This window comes from Vollenhovia emeryi, unplaced genomic scaffold (genome assembly GCF_000949405.1).
Source record: "Vollenhovia emeryi isolate VEMERY1.0 unplaced genomic scaffold, V.emery_V1.0 DF939207.1, whole genome shotgun sequence".
NCBI lineage: Eukaryota > Metazoa > Arthropoda > Insecta > Hymenoptera > Formicidae > Vollenhovia > Vollenhovia emeryi.
In genome coordinates this window covers 669,683-683,379 of record NW_011967159.1, presented here as the reverse complement: position 1 = coordinate 683,379, position 13,697 = coordinate 669,683, and the positions used below count along the sequence as shown (strand labels likewise).

The 13,697-nt window shown below is 34.9% G+C and overlaps 2 protein-coding genes across 3 annotated transcripts in view; both read left to right on the top strand.

Annotated features, from left to right (window-relative positions):
- Nucleotides 1-500: 500 nt before the first annotated feature.
- On the top strand, nucleotides 501-4,416 carry LOC105561449 (U4/U6 small nuclear ribonucleoprotein Prp31). The gene is made up of 8 exons (XM_012011442.1): nucleotides 501-715; nucleotides 875-1,072; nucleotides 2,326-2,530; nucleotides 2,939-3,108; nucleotides 3,192-3,349; nucleotides 3,438-3,728; nucleotides 3,811-4,035; nucleotides 4,142-4,416. Exons 1-8 carry the CDS (start codon nucleotides 598-600, stop codon nucleotides 4,244-4,246), a joined length of 1,470 nt encoding a protein of 489 aa, XP_011866832.1. The 5' UTR covers nucleotides 501-597; the 3' UTR covers nucleotides 4,247-4,416.
- A 5,964-nt stretch (nucleotides 4,417-10,380) lies between these two features.
- Nucleotides 10,381-13,697, top strand: part of LOC105561445 — a 12,783-nt gene continuing 9,466 nt past the window's right edge. For both annotated transcript variants that reach the window (XM_012011435.1, XM_012011437.1), the window contains exons 1-3: nucleotides 10,381-11,186; nucleotides 11,264-11,392; nucleotides 11,775-12,009. The gene's annotated coding sequence lies outside the window, so the exon portion shown is untranslated. The remainder of the gene's footprint in view (nucleotides 11,187-11,263; nucleotides 11,393-11,774; nucleotides 12,010-13,697) is intronic.

The following is a 13,697-nucleotide window of genomic DNA, read 5'->3' as shown; positions in this document are numbered from 1 at the left end:
GTATGGAACATTTCATTGGCTACGGAGTATCTAAAGATGAACTTAAGACGGTCTTGAATATACTATAAGATCTGACTATGAATACCGGCCATAGGCTAATTGTTTTCTGTTGCTGTACTGGTGAACTAGTGCAGTAAGCTAGAATGAGAAAAAATATACTTGTCTTACTCCAATTTATTGCGCTAGTTCACCAGTGCAGGAACAGAAAACAAACCTCATGAATCTTTTTTTCTCTAGAGCGTGAACTCGTGAAAAGTGGAGAAAACTTGATTGACGAGTTCAACATTTATCAATGAAATTTTTCACCTCTCACGAGTTTACGCCTGAGGAGACGATTCGTGATTTCGAATAGGCTGAATAAAAATTTGAAATACTTATTTGTGACTTGTGACTGGCTGCTTGTGACTTGACAGCTAAAAAGAACAGACCTAGACTCATTCCTATTGGATAAACTATGGTCTGACGTCATGCATCGGATTCGAACATTTGATTGGACGCGGTGTGAATCCCCCCCTTCCCCCCATTACTCGGTGTTCCGGCGACTCCGGCGTTTGTCGGTGGCTCAGTCGTGCGATAAACAAATAATAACGAGGAAAGATGTCTTTGGCCGACGAACTTCTTGCCGATCTCGAGGAGAATGACGACGCGGACGCGTTTATGGAAGAGCCGGAGCCGCAGTTCATCCCGGCTTCGGTTTCGAAAGTCATCGAGGAAGGTTAGCTTTATCTTACAGCACACGACAGTTTGCTTTTTTCGTACATACAATGCTCCGTTTTACACTACATCATAATTTACACAATGTCTTTGCGGCGATGCTTTATATCTCACGATTGTCACGAGCGTAAAATTAATCTGTCTTCTCTTTTATCCGCAGAGATAAAAGTGTCCTCCGTTCGAGAGCTGGCTAAGCTGCGAGATTCGGAACAGCTGCAGCGAGTTATGTCGCACATCGAGAGGCACAGCAAAGTGCCCAGGAAGTCAACTGACATTGTAGGACCCGTGGAATCTGATCCGGAGTATCAGTTGATAGTCGAAGCTAATAATATGGCGGTAAAAATTGACAATGAAATAGGTAACTATACATGGTAACATAAGGCTTTTCTATTGTACTGGTCAACTAGTGCAGGAAGCTAGAATAAGAGAAACTATGCTTGTTTTACTCTAATTTATTGCACTAGTTCGTCAGTGTAGCGACAGAGAACAAGCCTATCGAATAATAGCGAGGGGTAAACTGCTGATCAAAATCATGTACATACACCAATGCCTACTAATGTCCAGTAGCCATTACTTTATCTTATTTTATCTTGTTTTGTCTTATTTTAACAAAATACCTTCTGTGCCAATGTGTTTAGAATCAAAATTTCTCTTTAATAACAAACGTTTCGACCCTTCTTCGGGTCTTCTTCAGTAAAAACTACAATGAGATCATCGAAAGTACGGGGGTAAGAATACAGTACAAATTCTAATACAGATTGGTTTAACAATTATACTCAGTTACCTCGTTTAGACCGAATAAAGCATACGGCAATGTCTCTGGGAATCAGTGCACCATGCGACTTCAGAGTCATCCTTCTATCTGTGTTAATATCAGTTAGTCTCCATATGGTCCCAGCCATAAAGAGGACTGAATAACTAAAACAGGACAAAAGGAAGGGAAACTTATTGAGGGGGTGTCAAACCTACCGAAAAATTCGAGATAAAGACTTGTCGCCGGTAAATAATTAACCAATGTAGGAAATCAATATTCGACACAACTGGTAAATTCTAATTAAAGAAATTTACTGCAAAAACTATTACCTCAGCCAGGATTTTGAACCTGGACCTTCCTACACTCTAGGCGGGCGTCTCCATTCGACCACTAGGCATGTGGTGATATTTGTCGCAATAAAAAGTCTAATGATGTTATTTTCGCGTTTATTTTCTTACTTTAAACTGCGCGCCGATTCGGGTTGTCGGCAGTACGCAAAACTATCGGTACGCGTTTATCTTATTTCATCTTTGTAATGCCCAAAAATGCCTAGTAATGCCCAGTAATGCCGCAAATCTGTACACCGCAATGCCCTCAGCGGTTTATCCCTCGAGTAATAGCATAAAGTGCTACAATCATTATATTGAGTATATAGTAATTATATATTACGTTGATATAAAGTCGTTTAAAAGATTTTAAGGGGCAAAACTTTCGTCGCTTTCTTGTCTGCCACTTCCAAGTCAGCATTTCAAATTTATTTTGACAAACATGTCAGAGCACATTTATAAACAAATTGAATACATGTTACTTGTTGAACAGTCCTGATAAAGGGATATTAACATTTTTATAACTTTCAGCTACTATTCACAGATTTACAAGAGATAAATATTCGAAAAGGTTTCCAGAACTGGAGTCTTTAGTGGTAGGACTATTGGAATATGTGATGACTGTCAGGGAATTGGGCAATGACTTGGACAGAGCCAAAAATAACGAGATTCTACAGCAGTTTCTCACTCAGGCTACAATTATGGTTGTTTCTGTGACAGCCTCGACCACCCAGGGGTAATATTTTCACGCGTAACATCTAATCTCGTTAATTGCAAGTCACTGGAAAGCAAACTATCTGATTTTTAACGCCTATTGATTTTATCTCGTATGACGCATGTGCAGAATAAAAAATTATTCGGTAGGATTCTGCGAAAAATATAGGCCTTTTAATCTGGCTGGCCAACTTTTGCCTCCTGAAATCATTGAAAAGTCAAATCTCAAACCATGATAATCAATAAATTTTAATACTTAAACCCGTGGAAAGATCTTGACCAAGTTTGACAGTGTTCTTTTATAGCATTCTGCAAAAATAGGCTAACATAATATAACTAGTTGAGAATAAAGAAACTCGACCGCATTGCTTTTCATGATTAACATACAGTTAACTGTGTTCAATTTTCTCAAATATATCCTCCCATATAGCCAGCTACTGACAGAAGAGGAGAAAGAAGCTATCTGTGAAGCTTGCGATATGGCAGTGGAATTGAACAATTGTAAATCCAAGATATTCGAATATGTAGAGAGCAGAATGGCATTTATCGCGCCGAATCTATCGATAATCGTCGGCGCGTCAACAGCTGCCAAGATTATGGGTGTGTATTGTATAAAATCGTAGACGTATACGTTACAAAAAAATAAGTTTATTTTTACATTGTCACGGATTTCTTCAACTCAGGTGTCGCGGGCGGCCTGACGAAACTCTCTAAGATGCCAGCTTGTAATCTTCTAGTCCTTGGATCTCAGAAAACCACGCTCTCCGGATTTTCGCAAGTTACCACCTTGCCTCACACGGGATTTATATATTACTCCGAGATCGTACAAGAAACTCCTCCTGTAAGTTCGTCCTTTTTGCATGCTACACATAATCGAACGGGCAAGAAGCAGTGAAACGTAACAGCGGCGCTAACATACGTAATTGCAGGATCTACGGAGGAAAGCGGCAAGGTTGGTGGCAGCGAAGAGCATGCTGGCGGCTAGGGTGGACGCCTGCCACGAAAGCACGGACGGTCACATCGGCCAAATGCTGCGCGAGGAGATCGAGAAGAAGCTGGATAAGCTGCAAGAGCCGCCGCCCGTGAAATTCGTGAAGCCGCTGCCGAAGCCGATCGATCCCGGTCGAAAGAAGCGCGGCGGTAAACGCGTCCGCAAGATGAAGGAACGCTACGCGATCACGGAGTTCAGGAAGCACGCCAACAGGATGAATTTCGCGGACGTGAGTTAAACAGAGTGTTCTGTTCTAATGCGCGATTTCTAATGTTTTGTAGATAAATAGATAATCATTATTGCGATTACAGATTGAGAGTGACGCCTACCAAGAGGATCTTGGCTACTCGCGAGGGACAATCGGTAAAGCTGGCACCGGTCGAATTAGGTTGCCGCAGATTGACGAAAAGACGAAAGTCAGGATATCCAAGACACTCCAGAAGAATCTGCAGAAGCAGCAGCAATGGGGAGGCAGCACCACTGTCAAGAAGCAAGTCTCCGGTACTGCTTCCAGCGTGGCTTTCACCCCTCTACAAGTAAGCTCATACTCTTTACAACTTTACAACTGGTAGAGTTAATTGTACGCATTGAAAAACGATTTTTGCCTTTGTTTCCCCTTTTAATGATTGCCTGCGTTTGCAGGGTCTTGAAATCGTCAATCCACAAGCTGCGGAGAAAAAGGTAAACGAGGCAAATGCGAAATACTTTTCCAATACAGCTGGTTTCCTGAAAGTCAAGAAAACGTAAATGTATGTATTGAAACAAATATAAGAAGTGTATATGCTCTATATGTACAGTTGTAAATACTAATTGTTTGACTTATTAAGATTTCCAATAGTGTTGAAATACGAATGAATAATAACTGACTAAGATGCCTGACTACTTGAATAAAAAGAATACCTGCAATCTTGCAAATATCTACAGATCTTCGATGCGTGTGTTCATCGCTTATCATGTTGCATTAAAAATCGCTATCATTGAAAAATCAATTTGCCCCTAGTTTTTGTCGAGTGCACTTACAGTTACCTATTGATTATGAGTAATTTAAAAAAAGGAAACAAACTAGATATATTTACGCTACAATTATTGCACTGTAAAAATTTTCAATGCAATATCTGTGAAGTACATTGTTGCGTTGGATCATTTTTTCAGCAATCATTAAGCATTTAAAACAAAAACATACATTAATAAAAAGGATATAAATTAAGTTTAAAGTAGGTCATTAATTTCTTATTAATGTAATCTGCATCGATTAATTTAAAAAAAGTGGTCAAAATATCTATTTTTTTCTATACTGTTCCATCGCTGTCCCACCATTCGTTGACATTAGTTTATAGGGTGATGTAGGTATTTGCTCCATTTATTTCTACTATGTTCAAGCACCCGCGGTCGCACGAAACATAGCAAAACCTTCGCCGGCGAAAGTACTCGATTTCACATTGATATTATTCTATGATAATGATTGAAGGCTAATTATAAGTGGAAAATCTTTCAATTTATATTTATCATTGATTTGTCGCAAGAATGGCAATTTCTTTTATATCACTTAATCACTAAATCAGATAAAGAAATAGAAATAAAGATATAAATGATGGAGAGAAACAGAGATGCGCACGCGCGTGCGCGCGCGTGTGTGTGGAAAAAAATATAAAATTTATATAGTAACTTTATATGTATATCAAATGAAGTATAGTATTTCGTACGCGAGCTGTACGAAAAAATTGAGTTGTAGTCTTTTTCCGTCGTCAATGGTGTTTAATAAAATAACTATAAAAATTGCATAAAATTAAATTTCACTAATATTTTTTTAGAGTTTGCAGTTATTAATTATTTAATTATGAAAGACACGATAAATGGTATGAATTGTATATAAATATTGGATTTGAAATGTGTACCTTTTATTTTTCTGCCATACACAGAAGTGCGTATGAGGTAACACACAATTTATTTCATTTTTCGACGATAATCGTAGAAAATATTAATCAAATGTATGTGACATTTTCAAGACTATTGAATAGCGAGGCCACACCTCTTATATATGTTCTCCGACACTCGAGCTTGAACACTATTTCATTTTAATGATATGCGTCGTTTACGCAATTACATTTTATATATGTAAATCGGTTTATATCGAGAAATGAAAAATTTGCACTCGCGTGCTACGCTAGGTTTCCGCATTTTCCAGCTTGTTCTCGATTCGAGATCGAATTCTGTTGCATAAATAGTTGCCATAAACTGACTGATTGTTACGTGATCATTATCATGTAAGCTTAAAATTCTTTTTCTTCGTTTATTTAAAATCTCACGTGGATTAATAATAATGATGCATATTGTTCTATATTTATGTTTCTATAGCGGTAATTTTTTTACCTCTGTATTTTTTCTCGTAATCTCTTTGTCACGAATAATGTAACACCGGGCAATAAATATAACACATTCCTATCGGAAGGAAGATTAAGAAAATTGACAGTTTGGTAGTCAATCAAGATCTTAAAATCAATTTCATTCTGGTTTATATTGTAAGATACATAGTGAATATCGGAGTGTGAAATGTATCTTGCCCTCTCTCTTCAAGATCGTTATTCGACAAACAGTAATGAAGTTATTTAACTACTCAACACCAGACTACCGGTGTGTCTTCTCGCTTTACCTTGGCCTTGACATAAATTAACACGTCATTTCTGAATTGATTTAATAGTAAATTTAACCGACTCTATGTTTCCGATTCTACATTTTAATGCTCCTTTCTTCGTTCCTGATCCAGACGATGTCCTCTTCCGTTCTCTTCTCGATGTAGGCAAGAGGAAGTTTTAATTACCGCCGATCCCTTCGTCCTTGTGACATTCGCTCCAAGATGCACGAATAGATCTCATTTACGATGAATTTAAAAACAGTGATAACATTTTTTAATCCAAATCTTTTTGATATTTTGAACTTTTCCTGTTATCCTTTTCCAAAGATTCCTCTACAGAGATATACTTCTTACTTCCTAAAAAGAAAATTTATTGACATAAATTTTTTATTAAGTAAATTTCACTTACTTAATAAAAATGAGACAACAATTTTATCGAAAGCATAACTTCGATAAGATTCTAAATCGTTTTCTTTGTAACTGTACAAGTGTCCATTCCTCTTTCGCTTAATTGTCATTCTTTTGATTACGCTCCAATGTAACAGCCATCTCTTTTACAGGACATCTTGATCATCTCTCAGTATCTTTTACGATATATTATTTCAACTTTGTGCTACTGAAATTTCTTTAGTCAGCTTACCAATTAACCCTCTAAATCTCCGAAAGACACACATCAGTGATAAAGAGAAGTGTGATCAGTCTGAATTAAAAATTCGATCATGCAAATAATAATGAGACGATTTTATTGAATTTGCTACGAGTGACAATTTTCATAATAGCTTTAGCATCTTCGTTTTCGTATTAATCTTTTTATTTGAATTTAGCAATACACATTATTAAACCTTCTGAGATAAAAGTTGGAGCGTCTCGAGAGAGACGTAAGAAAGTGTCCGATTAGTTTGCCCTTGAAAATCAGATTCAAAATTTTAATTCCCATTAGGTTTCCAGTCGAATTTCTGATTAACAAAGACGTAACGGAGATTGAAGAAACTTTCTCCATCAGGCCCAAATGCTCGGTGAAAGTATTTCTTTTACGCGTCTGCAACGTCCACTTCTCTAGTGGAATCGTTCTTCGAATGGAATGATAATGTCGAATATTTTGAGGATTTTATTGATCACTATTCCCTCTCTCTCTCTCTCTCGTCTCTCTCATAAATCATTTTACCGAATTGTCTTAATTTTTAATTTATATGAAAAATATATCTCCTCGCAAAGGTTTAAAATATCCAAGCGCATTATACAAATAGAAAAATATTTTATCAACTTTGTGGAATTTATCTAATATGTATATTATATTATATTGCATAACGTATATTTTCGATTAAGCAAAATTCAATTATTACTTTAACATGTTTTATATAATGTTTCATATTACAGACGGTCTATCAACTTTGATAAAGTAGAACAAAAGTATGTACTTTAAAGATATTAAAGATTTAAAGAAAGGCAAAGTTTATAATGAATGAATGAATGAAAAGTAGCTTAAATTGTGATGAATCGTTAATGCAGCTTATACTTGTACCTATAGTCCCGACGTGTGCGGTCGTCAAAAGAAAGGGAAAAACAAAGTGTTATTACTTTCCTTCCAGGATAATTGACGTCTATTGTCGATACCATCGGAGTAAATTAAACAAAGCGTGTCAGTGGTGAGTTTCTCCGTGGGTGGAGAACCACGAGACTTTCGATCTCGTTTTCCCGTTGAATTCAACGCACTGTTTGGCGGCCGATTTATTGAAATTTTATGGAAGCGGATCGGACTTTCTTTCGTCAGGCGAAGGTCGTTCTTTTCACCGACAGTGACGAATTGCCGATATATTTAAATTCGTAGCACCTGTGCGTAATAACGAATTATCTGGATAATTAATTAATCCCCATTTACTTACACTGTATTATATAATAAGTGTATCGATACAGTACACACTCAAGTTTTAATCAGATACTTGTCAGATACTTTAAATCAGATTATTATCACTACTTATATACACTTTACTAGACAGATAGAGAGGGGGGGGGGGAGAGAGAGAGAGAGAGAGAGAGAGAATTTCTGTAAACCCAAATCTTTGCTTAGAGTGTATCTCTGTTTCCAAAGTATTGGAATATTTTTGGAAACTGCATTTTTTTATATACCTACAATTTTAAATACGCAAAACTATAATATTCTGAACTTTTTCAAAGCTTTATTTAAGGTTTTTCTTTATTGTACAAATTAAGATTCATTGAAGAAATATAAAATTGTTAGATAGTTCTCATGAAAAAAACTGCAGTATTAAAAGTTTAAAAAGAAAAACGAAATACTTGTGTATATCTTTATATAACTGCCGCCCGACTGCAAACAACCATAATAAAACTTTTAATGAATTTACAGCAGACTCAAGTATTGAATCGGTACAAACGGAACAAAGAAATATTATGTTACAGTATTTTATAAAGGCGGAAGTAAAACCTGTCGGGCGGGGCGGTGAGAAAGTTACGTCGCCCAACGAATGTATGAAATTTTAATCGGGACGTAACGCTTGAACGAAGGTGTGTCGATTTTAAGTGACAAGTTTCACGTGGCAATAAACAAGAAAAAAGATCAATAGTTTTACATAATAAACGCGAAAATCTGGTTATTTTATTTTTGTGGAAAAATAAAATATCTTTGGCACGATTCTAGGATTAAGAAGATTTTACGTTTGGTGTTTCAATCAATAGGGAAAAAATATTACGACATCGATATATAAAAATATCGATAATCTTTAATAAATTATGCAAGACTAAGATAAAATGTTTTTTTTAGAAAAGGAAAAATATATACCGAAATCTCTTATTTCTCAAATAATTTAAGTAAAAATTAATTTCGCGAAATCTTAATTTAAATAATCAGTTTCCAGAATTAAGAAGTGAATGAAAGCGGCGTCTAAAAAATAAGATAAATCATCGTATGAGTTTTTTTCGAGTTTTTAAAAGCTTTCAATTTTAGCAACACGTATATTCCAAATTATAAATAGAGTGTAATGTTGATTGCTAATTACTTGGCACTGACAATCATATCTCTCTTCTCTTATTGAATACGTTTCTAATAATGAAATAAAAAAATAGTTTGTCCCTAAAAAATCCAATTAAGGGTATTCAGGTCGGTACAAACCGGCAATAATAAATGTCTGCACGGTGCAATATTCGCAGCCTACAGTTGCAGTAATACTTTCGAACTTTACTTAGGTTTCCTCGGTTATATGAACGATTAATGGCACGAACATACATATATGTATAAAGAGCTTCATTCAGTTGCCAATATTTGGTTGAAAAAGAATTTAAAAATTCCATCATGCTATCACACTATGAACAACCTGATACTAGTATTATTACGATGTGCAGTGCATTCACATTTAAATTATAACTATCATTTGTTTATATCGGGCAACATCGTGTCAATATATCTAGCGCTTTTGCAATAAATTGTACTATTTCAATTTGAGAACTTGCGTATTCTTGTTTTTTTCATTATTTCTCTTGCAGAAGAGAAGCAAAGGTGCATTTAAGTGCTAAGCATATAGTTAATACATCTATGTATATGTATAGCTAAATACATTACGGGTATTATGCTATCAGATTGTCCCCATTTCTCATTAATTGTTAATGGTCGACTTGATTTATGATCTCACTGGAATTTACTTCAAATGCGGCAGTTACTTTGCGAGCAAGAGAGAGAGAGAGAGAGAGAGAGAGAGAGAGAGAGAGAGAGAGAGAGAGAGAGAGAGAGAGAGAGAGTTTAGTGAACCCTATTTAATACTAATTTTATCCTTACATTGTATGCACTTCCGGAGGTATTTCTCACCCGTGAAATAGATTGAGTCACGCGGCGTCATTTAGTCAAGCAATTAGTCGCATTTGCAAGCGAAATATTGCGACAAAAGACAGAAGAATTACAAATATATATATAATGTATTTATATAACTAAATAATAAATATGTAATTATATGTATTAATGCAAAAAAAAACGAAAAAGTGAATCAAATTTCTCATTCAAAATTTATCAATTAGAAACGTTATTTTTGGAAATTTCCATTTTCCACTCATTCTAAGAGCAAGAAACTTGAAATAAAAAAAGTAACTTTCATTGACGGTTATTTCGCATATATAAGAAGAAAAGAGAGATTATATGAATCCTGTCTCACAGTTGCATCATTTTTACAATTTTATCGTCCTTTTCAGAAAGAAGAAAATCTTGAAAAAAGATAATGGAAGTAATGAAGTTCATATTCACGTATAATTTATGTATAAAAGAATTATATAACTACGAATTACTATAAATATAATGAAGAACTGTAAACACATAACTTTGCGAACTAAAGTAAAAGTTAACACTTTCGAAATTACTCATACCTTATATACTTGTTTATTTCTATTTGTACAATGACGTATTTTGACTTTCGAGTTTTAACGTATGTCTTTTATAAAAATTTTATTTTTACTGCTTAATTTTATTGTGCATGCTACTTCCAAGGAGAACGTCCGTTTTTATCCTTTCGGGCATTCGAAGCTTTGAGAAAATGTAACCTTGATTCTGCTACGTGTATTAATTGCACACCGGCGTTATTCTGATGAAGCGTCTAACAAGAGTAGCAAGCTTTTTTATTCTGTTTATCCGTAGTTGGATGGAAGAATAGTGGAAAGTGGAGGGAAAAGAAACGACACAGGAAAGGGCGTGATTCGCTTTCTGCCAACGGATCCGCCAGCTAATCTTCCGAAATGATCGACAGATCAGATTAATGGAGTTTCACGCTAAATTATGCACTCCCATTCTTTCGCGTCTTGCGTTTAATCAAGATGCGATCTTGATTCTGTACACCGTGAAATATATCGCGCGGAGAGTACATCTTACTTCCTCAACAATTACGATCTACAATTATGCTTTCCTCGGAATTGCGCTGCAAAATTCTCAATATCACGAGTTTCACACGTGGGTGCACTTGGTTTTCCTTTCTTTTCCTTTGAATTTTAAACGTATGGGATAAGGAATGATTGCAAAAGTCTTTACTTTCGATGATGCAGGAGAATTTGAGATTCGCTTAGGTAAGCCTTTATAATCCGATTCTTCTCAAAACTCTAATAATGATTAAGAAATACTTTCATCCTCCTAATCATTTCAGCGGCGTACGGTAACGGTTGTTAAGACTTTAATATCACGTGGAGGAATTCAATACTCCCAACTTTCCTGGTGAAAAACAAGTCTTCAAAATTAGGAGATTTATAAGAGAATGTCTCGCGCGGCTCTATCTGTAAGTAAACTTTTCTTACATTTTATTTTAGTATTACAAAGACTTTTATTGTTTAATTTTTTAAATATTATATCTTATAAAATAATATTTATTGGGGCTTGAAATTAATGCATTCAATCAAGCTTAAGGCGAATAGATAATTAATCATGTTTTCTTATTCATTCCTGATTAATTATCGTTCCTGATACTTATTCCCTTATTGAGTCCAATAATAAAATGCAGTTACTCGATTTTACATGTTAGTTCGATTTTTCTCCAACAATTCCTTGTCGTTAGTCAAATCCGCTGATCTCTGATGTAATGAAATGCCATTAATCGCCAAGCGTCGAAACAGGCGCGATTACAAGTTTATTATAATAAAATCTTTCGACGGACTTTAAAGGACTTCCGAACAGGTGCATCCTGCAGAAGGAGCGCGATGATGCAGACGTGAGGAGTCTCCCACTACCTTGAAAAGGACCGAATCCATTTCATCTGGTGGAGGCAACTTTCAGCGGAATACGCTATATAAGAGAGTGACATGCCGGCTGGCCAAGATAAAGCACGCGTGTGTTGTTGATCTTTCGCAGTATTTTGCCCGTCTTATCGAACTGTCCTAGTATTTTCGTCAGTGACAGGTAAGTGAGCCCTAAATCAGTGAATCCTCTTCGTCGATGAAATACATTTCGAAAAGGACCAAAGGACTTTAGCCAAACGTCATTTTATTGTGTCGATCGATAGTTGTTTTGAGCAAACACACTTGGCAAAATTGGGATTTTCTTCATTCTTTCATCACTAATACCATATAATAACGGTTACCCTTTTACACCATTTAATATTAATTTTTCTTCCTTATAATATTTAAGGTAACTTTTGTAAATTTTTCAAACGAAATAGATCACGCGTTAACGTAAATTGCAATTGCAAAGGTGTGAAAATGAACTCCGTCATTTTTTATGTACATATTATTGTACATCGATTCATATTTACTGAATTAAATATACAAGTAATTACTTTGAAGTTACTTATTTTTATACTTATTATATTTAATTATTATATTTTAATTAATAATTAATTGTCTGATAGATTATTCCATCAGAGGTTATTGAAAAACTTGAACATTATTTTATATGAATTTACTTTTAATATTAAAATTTAACATAGAAAGAAAAATTCCTTAGTTCGAAATTTAAACTCTCTTGCTTTCTCCTTCATTTATAAAATATCTTACAGTTTAAAAAGAAAGTAAGAAATGTTAAATTATTGACTGTTATTGAATATTATAAGTCTCTTGATTATTACATTAGAAATAATAATCAGATTCTAGACAAAAATAACTAAATTTAAAAAATTGTAATAAGCGATATTTTTTAGAAATACTGGCGATGTATTTGATATTTAACGATTCTATTTTTATAATTGATTTTACAAGGGTAAAATATTGTATTCTATAATAATAAATTTTTGTTTAATATAATTATCTTTATATTCAATTCATAAAAAAAACTCTTGAATCTACTTTTTTTCTATAAATACTTAACTGAAATATTAAAATTGTTAGAATTTCGGTAGTAAAATATTAATCAGTTCTACCTAGTATGCTATTTTTTAGTTCGTACTGGAATTATTTTGAGCAATAAATTTTTTTCCGTTAAAAAATTTTCCAAATTTGAAGAATTCCAAATAATGAAATGTAATACTTGATTAACGCCTAAGAATGCGATCGGTAGGGTTAACGACTGCGTTATCGAGATAAATGCGATTTAAATACTCGACTTCCTTATCTCGCAACCAAATGATTTCGCGGTGCGCCCAACCGGTTCTCGTTGGTTGCTCGCTAGGCACGTGTCATAATTCCTGCTCCACCGTGCGTGACCGAGTTAATTTTATAAAATTCTTGGGGTTGGCGGGCTCCTGGGGTCCCTCGACATACAGCCTCGACTTGAAACAATGTTGCTACCTTAGAGAAAGTACTTCTGTAACACGCCATTGCGCACGTTCGAATTCACCCATATTTTCCTTTTTTTCTTTCACACCTTCACACATTTACACATTCGCGCGGCTCAACATAGTTAAAATGCCACGATAAAAGCTTCTTTTGTAGTTTGCGTTGATGTAAAGAGCGCGTTCGAATAATATTGAACCATATCAGCACATTATAATAGATATTGTAAGCAGATTATAAATCGAACCCCCATAATATTTTATAAAAAATAATGTTTTGCTTAAATACCATTCACGAAGATGATAATATCGACATCCAATATATTCAATATACGATAGCTGTTTTAATTTTTTCTGTGCTATCAGTTTTTAATATTCTCTC